The sequence below is a fragment of the Wolffia australiana genome, chromosome 13 (assembly GCF_029677425.1).
Source record: "Wolffia australiana isolate 7733 chromosome 13, ASM2967742v1".
Lineage (NCBI taxonomy): Eukaryota > Viridiplantae > Streptophyta > Magnoliopsida > Alismatales > Araceae > Wolffia > Wolffia australiana.
Window position 1 is genome coordinate 358004 of NC_135847.1, and position 24017 is coordinate 382020.

Consider the following 24017-nt stretch of genomic DNA (forward strand, 5'->3'; position numbering starts at 1 on the left):
GTTCACAGGCAAAATGGGCCATGTTAATGGCTATGGGCTCTGCTGGCCCAGCGACAGCTAGAGCCTACCCACCACTAGGTTGAGTTGGTCCGAACTAATGGATATTATGTGGTCGTCAAGCCAATCACACTACCATGTTTATTTAAGTTCATTAAATAAACTAGTGATCACTGTATTATGATCTCATTGTAATACAGTGATCACTATAGTCGAGACAAACATCCAGTTATCCTTATAAAATAGCACTAGTGATCCTACTTATACAATAAGTGTAGCTGATCATGTGGTTATTAGTGTGGCGACACTAAGGACTGATTGTGGGTGCTCTTTAGAGAAAGAATTCACTGAATTGATCCGCACGAATCCTTGAATGGTATTATACCTAAATGTCAATCAGGTTGATTCAAGTCACGATTGTATTAGTGATGCACTGACCTGAGACACCAATGACATCTCTTGAGTAGACGATTATGTTTTGACTATGACTTACGAGCCTCTTATCATGGGATTCAAATAATTTATAGATTGTATGTAGTAAGAAGCTTACGGAGATGATTGAGTGGTCAAGACGGGATCATCGACGCTCACTATAAGAGGAGATTGACTCAAGGAAGACGATGTAGAAAAATCTCTAGCCAGGGTAGTGAGAATATTGGAGAAGGTGTTATCTATTGATCCCCGTTACACATCAGTTCTAATTGAATGATGGATTAGGGTTTGACGATAAACCATACCCTAAGTCGTTCGAGAGTCTCACGCGGATGATGGATTATACATACATGGTAACCGATGACGATAAAGGTTCCACGAGAGAGTTCGAGACTACGCGGTATCTTCTGGAGCACGAGGTGTAGCTTGGCACCCCACGGGGTGGAAACTTAACCTATTGATTGGATTTAGTCGATCCTTATTTATTTGATTTATATGTTGATATAGTTAATTAATAAGGTTGGTCAATAAATGTTATTGGACTATTAAAGTTATTAACTAGAATGATACAAGGGCCTAGAGGGTCACACGCACAAGGTCTTAAGGGCATTGGTGGATATTTTACCTTGGAGGGTTTTTGAGAAAAACTTTAAGTGAAATATAAAGAGGGAAAGGGGTATCATTTTAAGCACCCATGCAAGCCTGATTTGAGAGCCCCCTCCTTTCTTCATTCTCTATTTCAACCAAGGAGAGAGTCTCCAAGGAGAGTTGAAGAAGAAGAGTTGGAGATCCAAGTGCCGAGTGATCGCGTGGGTACTTCTATAGACCGGATGCGTGAATGTCCTCAGAATGATCTTGGAGCGGCAAAGTCAAGGATGGAATGAGTTCCCCAAAAGGTAATTTCAATTGTTTGTTTTAAAGATCGATTGTGAATCGATCGACACACTTTTGCATCCATGGAACGTGTTTTCCATGAACAAACCAAGGCACCAAACCCAACAAGATCTACTTTAAAATAAAGAAAAAATACACAGCTTTGGGCTTATTGGCTTGCAATAATAAATGAATTTTTATTTTTCGGCTTCTTCAATCATAAAGTTATTATTGAATTAGAAGAAAATTAGAATGTATGTCATCAATCAAGCCCATTGGCCTCAATAATATTTTCGTAACGTATCACATTGTCAAAGGTGATATCAATACTTTAAATGTTTTACGCATGTGTTCTAAACATTCCTATTCGAAGGATACGTGAGAAGGACATCGAAGTATCTGGATAGAATAGCACTATCTAGCCTCACTCATATGATGAGAATGGTTGTTCCCGTAGCCATTAGTGTGGGGACACTAAGGATAGATAGTGGGTGCTCTTTAGCGGAAAGAGTTCACTGAATTGATCCGTATGGATCCCTGAATGGTATTATACCGAACTGTCAATTAGGTTGATTCACGTCACGGTTGTGTAAGTGGTCCTTAGACCTGAGACACCAAAGACGTCTTGTGGACGGACTGTTGTACTTTGACTAAGGCCAACGAGTCTCTAATCATTGGATTCTAAACTGTCTTAGTTCGGGTACATCAAAAAGTTCACGAAGACAATTGAGTGGTCAAGATGGGATCGTTCACCCTCGGTATAAAAGGTGACAACTCAAGGAAGACGATGTGATGAAGTCCTTGGCCAAGGCAGTCAAATATCAGAGAAGAATTCTCGGTTGATTTTCGGATGCATCAGTACTTACTCGGATGATTGAGTAGGGTTTGACAGTTTGACCATACCCAAATTTGTCCAAGGAGCGTCAAGTGGATGAGGGATTATACATACACGGTAACGGATGACGAACAGGTTCTATGAGTGAGTCGAAACACACTCCTTTGTATCTTCTAGAACACGAGGTGTAGCATGGCACCCTGCCTGTTGGAGACTTGACCTATCAATTGGGTTAAATCAATCCAACGTTAATTAATCTATATAATGATATAGTTAATTAATTTGGAAGGGCAATAAAGGATATTGGGTTGTTGGAGTTGTTAACTAGACTGATACCTAGGCCTAGAGGGTCACACGCAAATGGTCTTTTGGACGTCGAAAGATATACTAAATACCCAGTTAGTATAAATAGGGGAAGGCCCTGAACGAAATGCACCCAATCCAGAATTGTTCAGAGGCCTTCCTCTTCTTCTCCACTCCCCCCACACCCCCTCTCCATGCCCGATGCCATTGGAACGGCGTAACGATGACGTTGGTGGTAGAGCAGGGCTCATCAAGGAGAAGGAGGAGATTCGATGTGCCGAGGATCGCATGGGATACGTCTAGAGGATGCACACATGAGCAGCTCGACTCGTCTCACTCTCGATATAAGAAATCACAGATGCGATCCTGGAAGGTAATTCATTTTAATGCTCTTGTTGATGCCGTTCGATTTGTCCAAGACTTCCGCTGCGAATCATTTTTTTTTGTTCATCCATGTCAAGGCCTCTAGAACCCAACAGGAGGAAGATGTAGTGATCCCCGAAAAATATATGTATCTATGGTTAGCCTTTCACCGTACATTGAATCCTTTCCAACACACTTAGTTTATCCATCTTCACCATCTATCACTCTCACCCATTACCATCCTCAATCCATTATGTCATCGTCCCCTTCCTAGCCTCACCTTAACCTTCATTTCACATGCTCTCTACACCATGAAGATCTCGTCCCACATATCTCTCCTTCCTATTTCGACCAAAATACATTACTACGTCTCTCATTTCTACCATTGGCTATCTCATTCTCGCTATCTTTATCATCGTATCCACTCACGTTTATGCCACTTACCATACTGTTGTTACGATCCTATCTCGCTCTCCTTTCTCATTCATTCTAATCCCAAATTAATCAAATCCTAATAAGTCAATTATCATCTTATTATCTACTCTCATAACACATTCACTACTATATACATAATTCCTCTCATCTTCGCTTCATCCAATTGAGATCGTACTTTCCCTAATATCTGTTTCCTGTCGAGACCACCGGTACTCATCACTAATTAAATTATTTAATAGTATCGGTTATAAACTTTATAGATTAAACTCAAAATTCTCAACGACGTATTTTTTACCCAAAATTTTAGTTTATCAATGGCCAAATTTGACAAAGGAGATCAAAGCAAAAAAATAAGTATGACATAAAATTATGAGATAAATGAATTCTTTTCATGTTGTAAGATAAACACATAGAATTATTCTGGTTTCAATATGAAATTTCTAATGATTCAATACTTTTAAAAAATCAATGTAGATTTAAAATATAAAGTCAATACATATTGAATAAGCTCTTTGTATGTATCAAACATACATCTTATCAAATTCAACATAACTTTTGTTAATTATTATTTTATAGGGTTTTTATCTTAATTTAATGATATACACACATATGGGCTATGTAACTCAAGAATATAACAATTTTATTCTTATTTCAAAATGTACGAGAGAAATCCAAGTAAGTAGAAAAATAAGTATGTTTATCATTATCTCCCGATGTTGCCTCACTTAATTCAACCTTAAGATAGATGTTCAAAGGGTAAATTTCATTTTTTAATAAATAAGCTATTCTCATAATGCTTTAATATGTTTTCTTAAATTCATCAAAAATGAAGGAAAATTTTGATTTTTTTTACTCAGGTTTGGTTTACTCTTGGACTTCCTTAACACACACATCATTATGGAGAAAAAATTGAATTCTAAACATGAATTTTAGATTTTCTCTTATCTCACCTTAATTATACTAACTATATTGTCAGTAGCACTAAAATTTTTGTTTAGAGGAATTATTATTCTTGATTCTCCTTTTCTCCTTCACTGTCATTGTCATAAAAACACATCCTTACTGCTATATTGGAAGGCATATGGTGGCGACCACGTCAACGCACCATCTTCAAACGTGCCACCATCGTCATCCGAGACATCTCACATCCTGACTCGTCATCAACATCAACTGAAGAACCACCATGATGACAACCACATCAATGCACCAATGATGGACGCGCCTCCACTTACACATGAAATATCCCGCGTCATGACACGTCGCCAACGACAACTGCAGAACCACATGTGATGTGATGAGTTGACACACCATTTCCTTCCTCTTGAAGAATTTTCCCTAATCCTCTTCTGTTTCACTCCATCGTCACTGCCGCTTGTCGTTGCCACCACCCACGTAGGCCACCGCTGCCCGCGCCCTTGGCTGCCAACCTGCACCTGGCCGCCCACGCTCCGTGCCCTCGGCCGCCCGTGCCCTTGGCTGCCACCCTGTGCCTTGGCCGCCCGCGTCGGCGCCCTCGGCCACCCACGCTCTTGGCGACCGCCCTGTGCCCCGGCGGCTTGCGCCCCGGTTGCCTGTGCCCACCGCACCCTCAGACATGCGCCAGGACTGCCCGCGCCCGCCACACGTTTGGCCGCCCGCACCCGTCGCGCGCTCGGAGGCCCGCGCCCTAGGCCGCCCGCGCTCGCCGCGCCCCGGCCACCTGTGCTCGCCGCACCCCCAGCCGCCCTCTCAGCCACTTGTCGCCGCCCATACCGTTGAGGTTTTGGGGCGCTGCCCCAAACCACGCAAGGGGGCGACTCCCCCCTTGACCCCCTGCCAACTGACGTGCAATTGGATCTGCGACACCCTGTCGAAGCGCACGTCAATCGCCAAAGCAAACGACGTGTAAAGAATCTGTTGCATCGCCACAACGCACTACTCTAGTGCCGAGGTACTCTCCGCACTCTTTGGTGATCGTGTTCTTCATCCAGTATTCTTCGAGTGTTTACCCACCGCTGTCAGATTTGATTTGTATTTTGAATTTTCAAGCGACTAGTTGAATAGGCCTTTGAATCTTCTAGCGATCGCCATCTAGATTTATTGAACATGTTGCTTTGTTTTCACCGCGGTGGTTGAAGACAGTACTCCCACCCTTAAAGGAAAGGGGCTGCACCACCATTATTTTCATCGGATTTAAACTCTCGGACTCGATTGTATGATTTGTGGTCTGTTTTATCCTTGCCCTTCCCTAGTTGTCCTAGTACCCATCTCCCATCGTCATCCTGCATCCTGTCTCCCTAGTCATCCTACATCAGCGTAACTATTTATTTAGACGTTGTGATGTTCTCATTGTCAGCATATCAAGATCCACCACTTCACTAGTTGTAGTATATTTTCATACATTGGGCAGAATAAATATTATTACTCTATAAGTGTCATCTCCTGTCATAATATATCTTGGTTTATGGAGGATCTGAAATCTCCTCACTCAGACCGTTCTTTATATATCTAGTTTATAATATTTTTGTGACTTTGGGTTGCCATTCATAATTAAATGTGTTTAGTAACTTTATTTTAAGCTCGAATTTTGAATGAATCTTATCAATTCTAGTTAGTAATTTTATTTGAAGATAAAATTTTGAACAACTGTTGTATAGTTAATATATAAATATATCAATTCATAATTTTATTTGAGATTAAAATTTGAATAAATCCCACCTATTACATTTAGTTCATTCAGTATGACATCAACTCAACTGAAATTTTGAAAGATAAACCTATCTTCCCATGATGTAAACAACTTAAGACCACTAACCAACAATTAATTATGTACTATGAACCCAAGTGTTATCAAACATATTAATATATTTTATTTATTATTGACTCATATAGATGATTTGCATCTTATATACAACTCAATGAAACTCTTTATAATTCAACTAACATGCACCAACTTTGGGTTGTTAATGTGGATTTAAGTGTTGGGGTCAGGTTTAGGTATAATATGTTTCATAAACGTATGCATGGAGTAAGATAAAGAAGAAGCAATACATAATCAGTCCGCGGAATATGAAGGAATGGGAGATGACTTAATTTACCTATTGCTAATCATTCATGTTATCTAATTTGTTATACGTGGTTCAAAATAAGAATAAATCACTTATCTAGGATAGGATGTATATTTCTAATTCATCCCCTCCTTTCATACCTCAAAATAGAGGAACTTCAATCCATTTAGGTCGAGCTTTCCCCAATTTTCACTCATGACATGCTTCTTTTATTTCAGAATATTTTATTGCTCTTGATTTGATAGTGGACCTGCTTTGTCCTTCCAAAAAATGAATAGCTTCAGTTTATAGCGGGGATCAATTTCTGTCACAACTGGCTCTAGTGACGTATTGATCTGTACGCTCAATTGCGGTTGTTGTCAGTGCGGATGGTTCGGAGGCGCGAGTCTACAAGCAGGTTTAGCTTTATGAGAGTGATAAGAACACTAACCCCCTTGTCCACACCAAAAAATCAGGACTAAAACACAATAGTCAATTCAAGAGAATCAAGAGAAATAGAAAAACATGGATTTTGGTTTCAATCAGACAACCAGATCATTTTTATGTCTTTCACAATGATGAGACTTACAGAAGAAGATTGTTTATTTACATGAATTATTCTTCCCAAAATGCCCTTGGGATTTATCCTCATTACTGACCTGACACTGAGGACTTCTCTTCGTTTAATCAGGCTTTATAAGAGTATCACCTCTAATAATTACCACCGTGCGTCATCCCGTGGAATTTACATATAACCCACATGTCCAAAATATAATCCAATCTCAGATCCCACTCTGTAATTCTAGAAGGATGACCTCCAACAGAACGTCTGTATTGAAGTTGAAGGCCCATAAAATGGAGATATTGTCATATTGTTGAATATATTTACTCATTCCAAGTTGATAATGAATTAATGATGCATCTGTAATTCCCTATCATTGAAGTCCCAATCATTCCCTTCTCTCACTCAGTCATCGGCTTCATTCACACTTGTAACGTTTACTTTCAAGATAACCATGTGACGGTGTGAGTCTTCCGTCTCTCTCCTTCTCTTTCTAGTTTCTATCTCTTTCTTTCTCTCTCTCTCTCTCTCCATTTCTCTTTCTATCTCTCTCTCTCTCTCTATCTATCTATCTATCTATCTATCTATATATATATATCCTAGAAGCATGGAAATGAGTAGAAAATGGGGCTAGTAGGTCGTCGGAGGGGTTGAAGGCATGGCAGACGGAGATCCGCGTGTACATTGTTAGAAGGGAGAGGCTTGAATTTGTAGGTGGCATGACCGGCAGCGATGACAGCGCCGTGTGTTGGACGCGCCGCTGATGGCCACTGCTGCCGGCACCGGCCACGGCGGGCCGCGCGTGTTAACGTCGCCAAGAAACCATCTGATGCGTCGCAGTCTCGCAGACGGTGATCATTGGTCAACGCGAGCGTGGCGCATCCCTCTTTTGTCGTACGTTGGAATAGATAGATAGATAGACAGAGAGATAGATAGATAGGTTAATTGGTACTTAGATAGAGAGATAGCTAGATAGATAAATAGATAAATAGATGGGTAGATTGATAGATACATAAATATGGGTAGATTGATAGATAGATGGATTGGTAGATAGGTAGATGTTCATAGTTACTTAGATAGAGAGATAGCTAGATAGGTGGATAGATAGATATATGGGTAGATTTATAGGTACATAGATATAGGTAGATTGATAAATAGATGGATAGGTAGATTGGTAGACATAGGTAGATAGATAGATATATGGGTAGGTCGATAAATAGATAGATGGCTAGACTGATGGATGGATGGATGGAGATATATATTATATTACAAGTAGAGAGAGAGACCTCCGAACTTCAACTTACGTCACTCTTTTTCTATTTTCTTTTGGGCACGATCCGTCAGCTTCAATCTCTGTCAGGAAGTTGCCCCCTAAGCTGATGTCCAGGTGTGGTTTTCTCTCCCACTGATTGGTTGCGATTAAAGAAAAAGCATGCCCATTATTGACTTTGCTCTCTCATAGATCTTTCTGTCTATCTGTCTCTCTCTCTCTTTCTCTCTACGCATGGCAATCCCTCTGAAAAGCAACACAACATCCTTCCCAGAAGAAGAGTCCCGTCCGCTCTCAAAACTAGCTCAGTGATCATTTCTCTCTCTCTCTCTCTCTCTTTCTATCTAGCAAGTCGATGTTTGACGTAGTTTATCTTCTTGGCCTCTTGTTAGATATCGGTTATACATCGCGGCAGTTCCCATTAGCCCGAATCGAGATACAGAAAGATAAATACAGAAAGAGCAAGGACAAAATAGAGATAGAGATAGAGATAGAGATAGAGATAGAGATAGAGAGAGATGGAGAGTTAAGAAGACTTGGGTAAGCAAGGAGAGGATTTTGTTATTTAGTGGGGACAGAGTGACGGCCGGAGCACGTGAGAGTCCCATAAGAAATGGCAGGTAGCGTCTCCTCCCAAGTCTCCCACAACGACATTAGCGAGTTTAAAGATGGTAAAATGAGTGCATGTACTCACGCAATAACTACGATGGCGACTTACACCTGACCGGCGGCAGTCCCAACTCCCAAGTGACGTTTCGAGGTGACGTCCTCTCGCCCTCTTTCTCTCGCTCTCTACCCTCTTTCTCTCCATACATACCTCTTCAATGAATTCTACAGACACGGAGATTATTTTGAACTGTTTTGAAACAAGAGACACCTATGAGAATATTCGATTGGCTCTAGAGCCAGAAGCAAGGCGTGGACGGATGGAACAAACGAAGGGTACGTATAGGCTACGATTGACAGATAGAGAGATGGATGTATGGATTATGGATAGATAGATGATACATCGACATATAGACACATATAAAAGTGATAAATAGATATGTAGATAGATGGATGATAGATAAAAATACATTGGCCATAGTGGCTATCAAGAGTAGTAAACTCCACAGTAAAAAATTAACGCCAGCAAAAAAAATTCGAAGAAAAAAAAGTAATACTTCCATTTAAAAAAACTACAGGGTACTTGAATACTGACAAATGAATACAGGGAAAAAGGTTTTAAAAGATGAGTAGATAGAAAGATGAGTATGGCGAACCTGATTTGCGCTGCAGGAATAACTCTTTCATGTCTCTCTCTCTCTCTCGATATGTATATATTAATCTTTCTCTATGAATTTATATTCCTAGTTGATAGTGCAGACTCGAGGGGGAACGTGGAGTGCTTGAGCATGGTGATGACATCCGCTCTCGGTCGACAGGGACTGGTAGGAAAGCTCTCATGTGGCTCTCCTCAAATTCAATGGCCAGGATCGCGCTTCCTGCCAAATGGCAGCCACTCAGAATGCCACATCGCCATTCTCCCTCCGTGGTGCCCATTCGGGTTAATGGGCCCTTGTAGTGCACATGGGCCCGTCTCTCCACTTCGTAATATATCTTCCCTCGCGCTCCCTTTTCATCCCCCTCACCGCAAACCGTCTTTCTCTCTGTCTCTCTCTCTTTTCCCCAGGTGCAATGTCGAGCCGGAGAAGAAACGGGGGGCGTATCAGCGAACACGAAATCAGCGAGCTCATCGGAAAGCTTCAGTCTCTTTTGCCAGAATCGCGCCAGCAGAACATGGGCAAGGTTCTCTCTTTCTCTATCTATCTCTCTACCTATCTATCTATGTATCTCTCTCCATGTACCTATCCTTTTATTGGTGTAAGTAGAATGTTATGTATCAGCCTATCGAGAAATATATACCTGTGGGGGTATCGATGTCTCTCTCTAAATGGTAGGAGGATGTGATGGGCAGGCGACGACGGGGAAGCTGCTGCAGGAGATTTGCGGGTACATAAAGAGCTTGAAGAGAGAGATGGATGACCTGAGCGAGAGGCTGGCGGAGCTCATGTCCTCCGTGGACGATAACAGTCCCCAGGCAGACATCATCCGCGCCCTCCTCCGCTAGCCCCCTCTCGCCGATTCTACCACAAAAATGTCGTCTTCATCTTCCCACTTTTCCTGCACACTGAAGAGATCCCCCCATATCTCTCTCTCTCTCTACCTCTCTCTCGCTCTCTATCCCTCTATCTGTCCATCTCTCTCTCTCTACACCTCTCTCTATCTGTCCATCTATCTATCTGTGTACCCACCCATATCTCTCTCTCTCTCTCCCCCTCCGTCGGTGTGTCCACCCATCTCTCTCTCTAACTGTGTATCCACCCATCTCTCTCTCTATTTGTATATCCGCGCTAAGGTCGTAAATCTGTCTGCCTGACGCCAAGGTTTTTAAGGTTTGACGGATGCTTCCTTCTTCTAATACCATCTTTAGCTTCTTCTTCATTGTCTTTCTCTTTGTATCTATCTGAGTACCCTCCCATCTCTCTCTCTATCTGTATATACGCGCTACGGCCATAGATCTGTCTGCCTGACGCCGAGGTCTTTAAGGTTTGACGTACACTTCCCTCTTCGAATAACCATCTTCAGCTTCTTCTTCCTCTCTCTCTCTCTCTCTCTCCATCTCTCTCTGTGTCTACTTCTCTGTGTGCGTGTGCTCGCGACTCGTTATTTCTTTTGAGCAGAGGCATAAAACAGATAAGAGATGTATGCAACGCCATTCGTGAAGAAAATAAAAGTCAACGCCCTCTGTTCCTCCGCCTATAAAAGATCATAAATATATAAAGAAGCAATCGTATAAAATATTTTTTACTTTTAATAGTTTATACAACTGAATAAAGGCGGCGTTAATATTTTTTGTCTGCTCTAATATATCCTTTTCAGTAGGATTGGAGGACGGATGACCGTTCGTCCCATCAATGGAAAATGACGAAATGACGGACGGATGACGGAGAAGAAAAATGGCAGAACCGGGAGAGGGGGAGACAGACAGACAGATATATATATATATATATATATATATATATATATATATATATATAGAGAGAGAGAGAGAGAGAGAGAGAGAGAGAGAGAGAGAGAGACAGGGAGAGAACTTTGAGGGAGTCATTCCTATCAACTGTTGTGTTTTTCGTCACGAATGAACCTGACTGACGATGGAGTGGTTGTTACAATTCACTAAGCCCACTAGGGGCATTATCGTCTTTCTGCATTTCCTTGGCATTTCCCTTTAAATATATAGTCCTCCTCGTTGGAGGGCAGAACATGAGTTGTTAGTGTTATTTTCCTTCAGTAGTCTCTCCTCTCTCGACGACGTCCACTCCGTCGAATCCCGTTCCTCCGGCGACATCCACTCCGCCAACCTGTCTGGGATCCTATCAGTGGTGATGATGCAGAAATGCAGAAAGATATGCCAAGACCAAATGCAGGACAGGGACTGTAAAGATGAAATGTTGCGAGATCTGTCCTGTTTTCCATCCATAACCATCCCTACCTTCTTGTTCCATATTTTATCAGGACAATTGGTAGAATTATATTTAAGTTTCATAATCTTTGTAGATTCATCTTGTGGCCAGTTCTGCAGACCTACTGGATCGATCCCCACACTAATGGACTTTAAAAATACCAAACAATGGTCTTAATGGGCCAATCGATTGATTATTCTCATCATACACTCAGACGATTAGATCAATGGACTTGGCCAATAAATCCTTTCAACAAGCTCATCAGCTGATCTCTCTACTTGACTCTGGCCGATAACTGGTTAATTGTCAAACCCTAACTACGAGCAGATATGCAATTGGGAGGGATCAGTAAATGTCAGCAGGCCCACAGAACCAATAAGAGCTCTCAGGCCTGAGGTGGCCCATTGATCAAAGGTCAACGCACCCGAGCCTTGATCAACTTCTCAGTTTGGGAGGCAGTGAGATGGTGCACTCTTTGGCTTTGGACCCCGTCATCGATCTCAGCATATGTGGCTGTGAGTAGCCTGAGCCCCTCTGATGCCCTGGGAAAGAACCTGTCCGGCCTCAGACACCAAGGCGCAAGCACGCCCTGGAGTGCCGCCAACTCACTTGCGAACCTTGTTATGCCACCAACGGAGAACCTTGCACCGCCAAGGAGCACACTACCTAGCAGTAGCTGGTCCAGCGCCGCCGCCAGGCCCCGCCACAACACTGCAAAATCCTGTGTGTTTAGTTCTGCCTCCATCCGCCACAGCTTCCCTTGTAGATAGTCCAGAGCACTGACCAGAGGAATAGACAAGGCCAATTCTTCGTCTTCCTCGGCCTGCCACTGCTTCTTGTTCCTCAGGTGCTCCTGGCAGGCCGCTTCAAAACCACGTATGATGGCGCCACTAACCCTGTCCAGCCAGTTCCCGCGCAGCCGCCGCAACTCCTCAGCCTCTTCCTCCAATCCGTTGCTCACACTGTCGTCAGGTGCCGCCATCTCAAGGAAGAAAAGGTCCTCTGACCACTCTGTCACTGTCGACTCACATTGGCGGGCTCCATTGATGGCAACACACACGCTAGCCAACGCCTCATCATCAACCAGGGCAGTGAGGCCCTCCGCCTCCTCACAGCGGCATGTGGCTACGGTGGCAAAGTGTCTCAGCAGGGGGGCGACAGCAAGTTGCACGAACCTCGCCCGCAGCTGTGCACTTGGGAGAGCCCGGCATCGGTCGACCATGGCAGATGCTCGTCGGAGCACAGCACCAGCGGCGGCCGGAGACTTGAACTCTTCAAGTTCCAAGGAGGTCGGAGAACTTGAGCGGCGCCAGTTTCTGGGGTCCTCTAGCTCAGGTCGAAACCTGTCTAGTGCATCAGTGAGCTCAATCCCTGCCCAGAGGTCAAGCCAGTCGGGTCTGTCGCAGAAAACTGACATGGAGGAAACCCTCTGCAGCTCCTCCTCCTCCCAGGTGGGGGCCAGGACTCCTGGGCCGCTGGCCATAGACTTGACCCGCTGGTCAAACATCATCATCTGGTCAACAAGATGGAGCCATGAAGTCTTCGCCTCATCACTTGACATGAGGTCTGCAGCGAGGACAGGGAAGACCTCCTTCGCCAGGTATGTGGCCAGCAGGGAGACCATGGCAGCAGCCCACTCTTCTCTGCAGCTGTAGCCGGTGAGCCGTGCCTGGTCCACCAGAGGCTGTAGGATCTCATCCATCGCATTGACCAGGTCTCTAAGGATCTTGAAGACGAGGGCAAAGATAAGCTCAGGCTTCTGGGTCCACTTGGGGAAGTGCTTTTGGGAGGACAGGAAGACAGGGGTGGCCAGTTCCTCAATTCCCCATAGCGGCAGGCAACAAGCGGTGGCTGCACTGCCGAGGTGGCGGGATCGCCGCCGTCTCTGTAATTCCTGCAGGTGGCAGAGGGCAAGGAAGCTCTCCCCATAATGACGCTTCGTGCTGATGTCCATGTCAAAGAGTGGGTTCTTGGAGGATGCAGGGGCTTCTGAAGTGGGTGCAGATAATGGCGGCGGCCATCCGATGGCGGAGAGCACAGCCCGGTGGTCAGCGATGGCCTGCGGCCTCAAGATAGCCAATGCTCGGTCAACTCTGTCATCCACTGCGGCGATAAGGCGCAGCCAGTGAGGTTGTGATCTAGCAATTGAGGTGAGGATTTCTTCGGTTTTTCTGAGGCCATCAATGGCACTCATCCGCACATCCTGTGGATCATTGAACATTTGTTTTCAATTAAGAATGATAAACCGTGAAATTAGCCACAAATGTGGAGCTGGCTGACCTCTGAATTCACAGAAGATGGAGGCTGCCTTAATTTTCCTGTCATGGAAGAAGACACGGCATCTTCGATTTCCCCAATTAGGCGATCCAGCTTCAATGCCGTCTCTGTTATTTATTGATCGACAAAACGAGAGGACTACATAATAAAAAAAATGTGTAGGACTTCAATCGTTGTACACGAAAGATAAAATTACAGAGCCATAAAAATGTGCAGGACTTATCTTTAAGCCAAAATATCTTATCTTTAAACCAGACCTCAATAACTTGTGTAGACGCAATTCAGCTGACCACTAATTTTCCAAGTGAGACTCCGTTCGTGTAATGAGAGGTTTATTAGGGGAAAAAAGATTTCGAAAGCAATGACCAAGATGAATGTCGAGGTTAATGGATGATGGTCCCTTGGTTTAGCAGCAATGCAAATCACCTGATGGGGCTAAATTCTACGCATTTCTTGGGATATCTACGCAATTTCTAGTAAATGAGTTGATCGGAGATCCGACTCTAAAACACCGGTGAATTAAGCTGAAAAAGAATCAAAAGGAATAAAACAGTCTTTGGTTTCAAAGATGGGGAAGGCACGACGCGATTGAAAACCATTGAAAGCTCAGCTGAGCACGAGCCAGGGAATGGTGAGAAATTGGTTGTCAAGCTTATTTCGGGGTTACCGCAGAAGATGAGGTCTAAGAAAATCTGACAAACCCCGAAAATGAACAGAATAACATCACCAATTGAAAGGACAAAGAAGGTCAACGAGGAAGGTTCGGAGAGGATGATCACCAGCATACGAACGAACAGTCTCCACCCTAGCCGCTTCATCGGCAAGAGCAAGCAGCTTTTCCACGACAATTTTCTCCTTCGACGCGGATCCATCCCCAACGCCTACCCTCCCAGCGCGATCTACCACAAAAGAAAAAAAAAAAAAACACATTCAGCGAAGATCATCACCACGAGAAGATCAGGCAAGAGGGCAGGAAACCTAGAGACGATCCAGCAGCAACAGATCCGAGCTCGAGCAATCCGTCCCGCACCTTTCCAAGCAGCTCATCGACGGCGTCAGCGCGCGAGAAGTACGCCTCCAGCTGCCGCCGAAGGCGCTCCTCCAGATCGACGATCTCCGCCTCGAGATCGGCGCATCGGCCCGAGATCTCGGCCTGGACGGAAGCAATTCCCCGCAGATCATCACCGTCCCGCACTCTCTCGTCGAGAAACCCCCGCAGCGAACCCTCCACCTCTCCTCCTCCTCGAAGCCGCACTCGCCCCTCCGCCATGACCAACTCTCTCTCTCTCTCTCTCTCTCTCTCTCTCTCTCTCTCTCTCTCTCTCTCTCTCTCTCCATGACTATCTATATCTCTCCACAAATGGGCCGCCAGCAGTCTACTTCTTTCATTTATCCAGCCCATACAAGCGACTCAGGGCCCTCCCCCGCTGAAATCCTAATGGACAAGTCCCCGACGGCGCCACAACTACAGAACTACAGAGCTACAGAAATACTGAATTAGACAGAGGAGGAGGAGAAGAAGAAGAAGAAGGAGAAGAAGAAGAAGAAGGAGAAGAAGAAGATGATGATGATGATGATGATGCGCACCCCATTTCCGGCTTCCAGCAGGTGAAAAAATTCCATGGTTTTTCAGAGCATGTCAATAGAACCAAATCGGAGGATGATAATGGTGATGGTGATGATGGGTAGAGGAGGATCGGATGATTGATTACCGGCGGAGGAGGAGGTCAGCAGCCCATGACGGCGCAGTTGTAGACGAAGCCGCCGGAGGGCTTTCGGGCGAGGAGCTCCCAGTCGGGGGCGGCGCCGTCGCGGGGGACCCAAGCGTTGATCTCGAGGTTGCCGCCGTTCATGGCCCGCGGCCCGCCGATGACGATCAGGCGGTCGCCGCAGGCCCGGAAGGCCAGACCCCACCCGTTCACCGACACGGGCCGCTCCGGCAGGCTCCCCAGCCGCCGCCACGAGTTGCTCCCCCCGTCGTACTTCAAGAGCGCCTTGTCGGCGCAGTCCGCCGCGTACAGCTCGTCCCGCACCACCGCCACCAGCGGCGGCGCGCCCCTCGCGCCGCCCCGCGCCGGGAACATGCCCTGCACGAGCCGCCACCGCCCCGTCTCCAGGTCGAACTCCTCGCCGCAGGTGAGGAACTCGCCGCCGGGGCCGGTACCGCCGATGACGTAGAACTTCCCCGCCATGAACACCCCCGAGCACATCTTCCTCGCCCGGTTCATGCTCGGCAGCGCCGCCCACGCCTGCGTCTCCGCGTTGTAGAGCTCCGCCGACGCGAATATCGCGCCCTGCACGCTGCACCCGCCCGCCACGATGGCCACGCCGCCCGCGCTGGCCGACCCGAAGAGGCACCGCGGCTCGAGCATCCCCGCCCCCGCCGACCACGTGTTCGAGAGAATGCTGTAGCGGAGCACGACGTGGGAGGCCACCTCCTTGCCGAAGACGAGTAGGTCGGTGCCGACCGCAAGCGACTCCTTGTCGGACCAGGTGAAGCACTCGGTGGGCGGCGGCATCGGCGGCAGCGAGAACCAGCGCCGCCGCTGCGGGTCCAGCGCCTCCCACTCCAGCACGTTGCACGAGAAGTAGACCCAGTGCTCCACCACCCCGTGCTGCCGCCGGAGCCGGTACAGCTCGCCGCCGCTGACCAGCGCGCGGAAGCCGCGGCTCAGGCACGCCACGGCCCCGTAGTCGGAGCGGCTGCAGCGCAGGAGGCAGTGGATGGAGATGTCGCGCCCCAATTCTTGGATCAGCGGCTGCTCCGGCGAGTCCCCGCCGCTCGTCAGCCGCCGCTTCTTCTTCGCCGCCAAGTGGCTCAGCAGATGGTACTGCATGTACTCCCCCCACTTGGCCTCCCTCGAGATCAAGCACGGCCGCCCCTCGAACATCCTCCCCGGGGCGAAACCCTAGCCCACCCTACCCTGCCCCCATCGCCCCCAAATCCCCCCCGCCGACGCCGACCCCAGCGAAATTAAACCGAGAAAAACGAACGAATCTTCACCCAGCGCAAGGAATTTCCCCAGAGATTCGGGACATGAATCTCCCCCCACCCCCAAACCGCCCCCTACCTTCTTCCCTCCCGAATCAATCAATTCAGAAATCGAGCCCCCGATCCCTCCGACGACCTCCCCTGCGCTGCCCTATCCGCCTCGTCTCCGCGCCATGGATCGAGCTCCGCCGGCCAGACGAGCAGACGAGAGAGATACCGACACGGAAGTGTTACTCGCCCCTCCACAGAGACGGGTCGGAGAAGGAGGAAGAAGAAGAAGGATGTCCGATTTCCTCTCCCCTTCGCTCCTTTTTTCCGACCCGTCTGTTCACACTGTTTATCTAATTTTTTTTTCCTTCTTTCTCGACTTTTTTGGGGGGCCCCCCTTGTTCTATTTTTTTTTTTTACTGCATTCATCCCCTCGTCCCCTCTTCCTTAACCGCCCCTCGTTAGCTTTATTTAATTATATCTCCGGCCTAACAGAAAAATAATCAAGCATTTCCCGAGCCGGATAGCTTGTCGTATCGTCTTTATGTACCTCCCATTTATCGTCACGCGTAACGGCACATCCCCTATCGCGCCCGTTCGTTCCTGAATAGAATCTCATCGGACGGCTCTCGTTCATCGAGAGGCTAAACGCCGCTGAATATTATTTTTTTAAGGAAAAAAGTCAGCGCTCCACGTCATCATGTGGACCTCCTTTTGGGCTCCCCGCACGTGCCAAGTTCAGCCGTAGATCTGGTCACCTCCGCGTCGTCGGCATTTGCAAGAGTGAATGAGCTCTGCAGCGGTATTTAATAGAGAGGGTTAAAGTCACCTACCGGGGAGGGGAATCTCTAGAAAGAGAGAGAGAGGGAGAGAGGGATACGGTCACCGCTCCAGCTCGCAGGTTATCCTATGCCAATAATTCGAGATATTTTCTTTTATTCTCCGAATTTAATTCAGTTTCTTCCTGCTACCCTTTTTAAAATTTTATAAACGGTTCGGATCCGATTCTTTTTAATCATTGACCCAATGGACGGCGGTGATCTTTACGAGGGCCGGCCATCGTAAAGATGTGCTGCATGAGGAGTTTAGCATATCGTGGGGCTCTGTTGAGTCGTTCAGCTGTGTAACAACCTCGGTTAGTCGTTGAGGTGAAGTAGAAGGGGGGAGAGCGGGGCGGAGCAGACGATGGGAAGAAATCGAGGAGCCTGCGTGTTTGTCTTGATTTCGTATATGCTGGCGTCGTCTTCTTATCTGGCTGAAGCTTCGTATGAGGACAACGACCTCGGATCGATTCGCGTGGTCTTTCAGGTCGATTTTTCTTCCTTGTAGCGCGCTCTAGTTTATCTTTTTTCTTTTTCTATAATTCTTCGTCATGCGGACTAGTTTAGAAACCTTGTGATTTTTTTGCCGTTGCTTCGTCTGCTGGTTAATCGAGTTTTAGACGTCATAGCACTCCGTATTCCGGTTTTTATTCTGTCTAATCGCTTCTTGATTTTATCCATGTTTTGAAAATTCGAAGTTTATTGTGCTAATTACACTAGTATTGAACGGATCAGGCGATTTCTTGCCTTGGATCAGTCGGTAGGTTTGTCGAGTCCTCTTGATTTTATCCACGTTTTGAAGATTCGACGTTTCTTCTGCAAATTTGACTAGTATGGAACGGTGCCTTTAATCTGTTGGAAGGTTTGTCGAGTCTCATAGGACTTAACACTCCGTCTTCTGATTGTTCATCTTTTCAACGGTTTCTTGATTTATCCTTGTTCGGAAAATTCGACGTTTCTTCTGCAAATTTCATTTATACTGAAATGATCAGATGATTTCTTGTCCTGAATCTGTTCAAAGGTTCATCTAGTTTGAGAGGACTTATTACTCCGTCTTCAGATGGCCTGTTCAACCGCGTCTAGATTTATCCATGTTCTTAAAATGCAACTAATCTTCTACATATCGCACGAGTAGTACACGATGGATCATCTCCAAAGCGACATTTGCGTCATCAAGCTTTCTAATCATCCTTTGACGTCGTTAAAAATCTCGCTCGCATTTCTTTTGTCCGAAACTCCACTGGCAATCCCCCAGATGCGTGTGATTGGCCCATCTTTTCTTATCGATGAATGCTGATTTGGGGACAAAGGAATCGGATTAAATAACTTGTTTCCTAAATTCTTCGTGTATTGCAGACAAACTATGGGGACTTAGAATTTGGATTCTTCCCTCGCGTAGCTCCAAAAACAGTCGAGCACATCTTCAGACTCGTTCGTCTCGGGTGCTATAATACAAACCATTTTTTCCGGGTACTCAATACCTTGGCCTCTGTTTCTTCTCTCATCTTGCCACCATCCTTCATGTTCACATAAATTATTTTTCACTTTTTTTTAGGTTGACAAGGGTTTTGTCGCTCAAGTAGCTGACGTGGCTGGGGGAAGATCTGCTCCTATGAATGATGCACAACGAATCGAAGCTGAGAAAACGGTTGTTGGTGAATTTAGCAGTGTCAAGCACGTCAGAGGAATCCTATCCATGGGAAGGTGACCATCCTCTCTAACGTCTGAATCTATATTTCAACGATTTATGACGGGATCAGATGGCTATGTTTTTTTTCTCCTCAGACATTCTGACCCAAATAGTGGCGGGTCCTCTTTCTCAATCCTTCTAGGAGATGCGCCTCATCTTGACGGCCAGGTTTATCTTTTTTCATTCATATATTTTCTTCATATATTCCCCTTTTATCTCAAAATTTCCACACCAGTATGCAATTTTTGGGAGGATCACCAGAGGAGACGAAACGTTGAGAAAGCTTGAAGCACTTCCTACTCGTAAAGAAGGGATCTTCGTGATGGTATGTGGCATCTGTTCGAAATCAGACACTAAATCTTATTATTTTCTCTGAAAATATTTCAGTTTATTTTCCATTTTAGCTAAATAGTTCTATTTTCAGCCCGTCGAGCGGATCACCATCCTGTCAACCTATTACTACGGTGAGCACAGGACTGATTTCTTTCGTAAAGTAGTGTTTTTCCATTGAATTGTACGTCATAATTCAAGTTTTTATGGAGCCACATTGTCAGCATCAATATCAAAGTCCGTTCTTGATTCCAGAAAACTTTAAATCAGAAATATTTACTAATTGTAATCTATTTTAGACTTGTCAAACGAGAGCTGCGACGAAGAAAGGTTCATGCTGAAGAGGAAGCTCGCAGACGCCGCCGTTGAAATAGAAAGACAGGTGGAACTGTACTGCTAGTGTTGAAGAGGACAATCCAGGATGATATTAAATTCTAATTTGATCTTTTTTAATTTTCAGAGGCAGAAGTGTTTCCCATGACGAAGGGGGAAGCTGTGACTCGGGCGATCCCTCGACCTTCTACTGACTTTTTTCTGTGAGAACCTTTTTCTTTCTTCAGAAAATACAGTTTTTTCTGTTTCCTTATGGTTGGACGAAAAGTAATTCTTATTTGTATTTTTTGTCACAACTTCAGAGGCAGAAGCGTTTTCCGTGAGGAAGAGGGGAAACTGTGACAGGCAACGTCTCAATCTTATTCTGCCTTTTTTTTTCTTTTAAGAGAATTTACACTTTTTAAAGAATAAAACTGTATTTTTATGTTTCCTGGTTGCCAGAAAAAGGAAATTTCCAAATAATTTTTTTCTATATTTTCAGATGCTGGAGTGTTTCACTATGACGAAGAGGGGAAGCTGTGGCACAAGCAATGCCTCAATCTTATGCAGCCTTTTTCTTTGAGAATATCGTCCGCCTCTTGCAGAACAAAATATTTTTTTCCCCTCTTTCCTGGTGCGTGGTTTTTCCAATAATCAGGAATAAAAGATCAAATTACATCTCTTGATCTCTCGTTTCTCGTCTCTAATCTCACATCTCTCCCTCTCCTCCCCTAATATCTCTCTCTCCTCTCTCTCTCTCTGTGGGTTCCCTCTCCCACTTTCTCTCTCTCCCTCCCTCTCTGTCTGTCTCCTGTTCCTCACCGTCTCTCTCCCTCTCACCTCCCTCCCTCTCTCTCTCTCTCTCTCTCTCTCTCTCTCTCTCTCTCTCCCTCTCCCTCTCTTTCGCCCACTCCCTCTCTATATCTCTCCTCTCTCTCTCTCCCCCAATCCCAGTCTCTCTCAACGTCACCCTCTCTCTTTCTCCCACTCCCTCTCTCTCTACGTCAACCCCTCTCTATCTCTCCTCTCTCTCTCTTTCTCCCCATCCCCCCCTCTTTCTCTTTCTCCCACTCCCTCTCTAAATCTCTCCTCTCTCTCTTTCTCTCTCTCCCAATCCCAGTCTCTCTCAGCGTCACCCTCTCTCTTTCTCCCCCTCTCTCTCTCTCTCTCTCTACGTCACCCCCTCTCTATCTCTCCTCTCTCTCTCTTTCTCCCAATCCCCCCCCCCTCTTTCTCTTTCTCCCACTCATCTATATCTCTCCTCTCTCTCTTTCTCTCCCAATCCCAGTCTCTCTCAGCGTCACCCTCTCTCTTTCTCCCACTCCCTCTATATCTCTCCTCTCTCTCTTTTTCTCTCTCTCCCAATCCCAGTCTCTCTCAGCGTCACCCTTTCTCTTTCTCCCCCTCCCTCTCTCTCTCTACGTCACCCTCTCTCTCTCTCTTTCTCCCACTCCTCTCTCTACGTCCCCCTCTCTGTATCTCTCCTCTCTCTCTCTCCTGTTCTCCGACTCCCTCTCTCTCTATGTCACCCTCTCTCTCTCTCTCTCTCTCTATCTCTCTTTCTCCCCCTCCTCTCTCTACGTCCCCCTCTCTGTATCTCTCCTCTCTCTCTCTCCTGTTCTCCGACTCCCTCTCTCTCTATGTCACCCTCTATCTCTCTCTCTCTCTCTCTCTCTCTCTCTCTCTCTCTCTCTCTCTTTCTCCCCCCCCTCTCTCTACGTCCCCCTCTCTGTATCTCTCTCTCTCTCTTTCTCCCACTCCTCTCTCTACGTCCCCCTCTCTGTATCTCTCCTCTCTCTCTCTTTCTCCCAATCCCCCTCATCTCTCAACGCCACCCTTTCTCTCTATCTCTATGTCCCCCTATCTCTCTATCTCTACGTCTCCCTATCTCCCTATCTCTCTATCTCTACCTCTCTTGTGACTCTTCAACAATGATAAACGTCTTGAACATGTTTAAGAAAAGATGGAGAGTTCAAGGAGCTAGAGAGAGATGGAGAGGACGGATGTCGACGTAATTAGGACGTCGACAGTAGGAGGGATGGATAGTGTGAGAGAGTGAGGGGGTAGTGCACGCCAGGGGCTCCCGATCGTTTTCTCGTTGCAGGGGTGTCCTTTTGCAAGGGAGAGAGATGAGTGAGAGTCTTGACCTAAGGTAGTTCGTAGGAAACACTTACGAGTATCAAAGGTGTTCTGTCGTCCTCGGATGAGCTCCCTTAAGGTTGCGGCATTGGGCTCGGCTGGGCCGGGTCACCAACTTGATGTCTGGGCCAACAGCGACGTTCATAGACTTGGGAGTGGATCATATCAGGACTCATTCCCAATGCGACTAGATTGTCCTCAAGCTAGAAGTTGGAAAACTGGTGGCGCAGCTTGTCAGCCATTTCCCAGGTTGCTTCAAAATCGGAAGGCCTTCCCAATACTTGAGTACTTGGAGGCCATGTGGGCAGAGAGTCGAAAGGATGCGATCCTGGCAGGTTGGACAGTCCACTCGTTGTCCTGCGTCATTCCCACATTCCATGGTTGAAGGGTTTGTGTGGGTCCCACCATTGGTTTCAGTTGTGAAACATGGAAGACTGCGTGAATCCTGGCTTTGGGTGGTAAGTTGAGGCGGTAGGCCACGGGTCTGATCTTCTGTGTGATCTTGTAGGGCCCAAAAAACTTCGCGGCCAGCTTCTCATTTGCAGTGCGGGCGAGTGACCGCATGCGATATGGCTTCAGTTTCAGGTAGACCATGTGTCCCTTGTTGAACTCGACGTGGTGGCGGTGGCGATCCGTTGAGGCTTTCATAACGATCTAAGAGTGCGCCAGGTGATGGCGTAGGAGGGATAACATCTGGTCCCGTTTTTGCAGCAAGCGATCAAGGTAGTCCACGGGAGTCACAAGGCTGCCGTAGTACAGGGGTGCGTGGAATCTCTGCCGTAGACTGCCTGAAAGGGAGACATTTTTATGGAACTGTGGTAGGAGGTATTATAGCAGAGCTCGACCCAATGAAGCCACGCGGTCCATTTGAGTGATCTTCGATTGGTCTCCTACAAAACAATGGAGGTAAGATTCGAGTGATCGGTTGACCACTTTGGTTGGCCCATCGGACTCAGGATGGTACGCGGAGCTGTGTTTTAGTCGAGTGCCTTGTAAGTTGTTAAGTTCCTTCCAGAATGTACTCAAAAAGACACTACAGCGATCTGAGATAATTATGTGGGTAAATCCATGCAGTTTTATGATCTCTCGTGCAAACTTGTTGGCCATAGTTCACACCGAGAGAGGGTGGCGCATCCCGATGAAGTGGATATATTTACTGAGATGGTCGACGACCACTAAGATGCTGTCCATGCTTCCTGCTTTCGGCAGGCCTTCAATAAAATCCATGCAGATGTCCTCCCAGATCTGTTGTGAAATTATTGGAGGTTGGAGGAGTCCAATCGGCGAAAGAGTGGATGATTTGATGCGCTGACATCGAGAGCATGTGTTGATGTGCTTCTTAATGTCTCTCTTCATACCACTCCAATAGAACTGCTGAGCTATTCGCTCGTACGCCTTTGGGAAACCCCAGTGGACCCTAAGTACACTGTCATGGAATTCGGCCAAAATGCGATGAATAATTGCAGAAGTAGTGAGATAGGGAGACGTAGAGATATATATATATATATATATATATATAGATTGATAGAGAGAGGGGGTGACCTAGAGATGGAGGGAGTGGGAGAGAGAGAGAGAGAGAATTTGATGCAGGACAGTTAGGAAAAAGGACGACTGTGGGGATGGATAGGACAACGATGGATGGAGGGACTAGACGGGTTTGGAGGGATGGATAAAACAGACCACAGAAATCCACACGATCGAACTCGGAGCGTAAAACCGATGAAATACTGGTGGTGCAGCCCCGTTCCTCGTCGAGGGCGGGTGTCTTCAACCATCGGGACGATGCCAAAGCACCAAATTCAATATCCAAATTCACGTCACGAGGGAAACTCACGAAAGAGAGAGATTTTTGGGAATTCCAAATCAAAT

General features: G+C 46.3%; 3 protein-coding genes and 1 pseudogene across 4 annotated transcripts; 2 read left to right on the forward strand and 2 right to left on the reverse strand.

Annotated features, from left to right (window-relative positions):
* The first annotated feature begins 9480 nt into the window (after positions 1–9480).
* Positions 9481–10838, forward strand: LOC144711163 (transcription factor ILI5-like). Its single transcript, XM_078585085.1, has 2 exons — positions 9481–9884; positions 10054–10838. Exons 1-2 carry the CDS (start codon positions 9666–9668, stop codon positions 10204–10206), a joined length of 372 nt encoding a protein of 123 aa, XP_078441211.1. The 5' UTR covers positions 9481–9665; the 3' UTR covers positions 10207–10838.
* Positions 10839–11757: 919 nt separating this feature from the next.
* Positions 11758–15404, reverse strand: MAG2 (RINT-1 / TIP-1 family). 2 transcript variants are annotated; one of them, XM_078585502.1, is made up of 5 exons: positions 14855–15404; positions 14656–14775; positions 13880–13983; positions 12384–13802; positions 12122–12310 (listed from the first exon to the last, which is right to left on the reverse strand). In XM_078585502.1, the coding sequence occupies exons 1-5, from the start codon at positions 15276–15278 to the stop codon at positions 12266–12268; spliced, it is 2112 nt and encodes a 703-aa protein (XP_078441628.1). In that variant the 5' UTR covers positions 15279–15404; the 3' UTR covers positions 12122–12265. The 2 variants fall into 2 exon arrangements, with proteins under 2 accessions (XP_078441627.1, XP_078441628.1); XM_078585501.1 differs by having other exon boundaries at positions 11758–13802; positions 14855–15214.
* A 40-nt stretch (positions 15405–15444) lies between these two features.
* On the reverse strand, positions 15445–16806 carry LOC144711490 (F-box/kelch-repeat protein SKIP11 pseudogene; annotated as a pseudogene).
* Positions 16807–17940: 1134 nt separating this feature from the next.
* Positions 17941–20690, forward strand: LOC144711332 (Cyclophilin-like peptidyl-prolyl cis-trans isomerase family protein). The gene is made up of 10 exons (XM_078585288.1): positions 17941–18164; positions 19034–19147; positions 19233–19381; positions 19463–19535; positions 19603–19692; positions 19792–19831; positions 19997–20079; positions 20158–20233; positions 20333–20375; positions 20512–20690. Exons 1-8 carry the CDS (start codon positions 18042–18044, stop codon positions 20176–20178), a joined length of 693 nt encoding a protein of 230 aa, XP_078441414.1. The 5' UTR covers positions 17941–18041; the 3' UTR covers positions 20179–20233; positions 20333–20375; positions 20512–20690.
* Positions 20691–24017: the final 3327 nt, after the last annotated feature.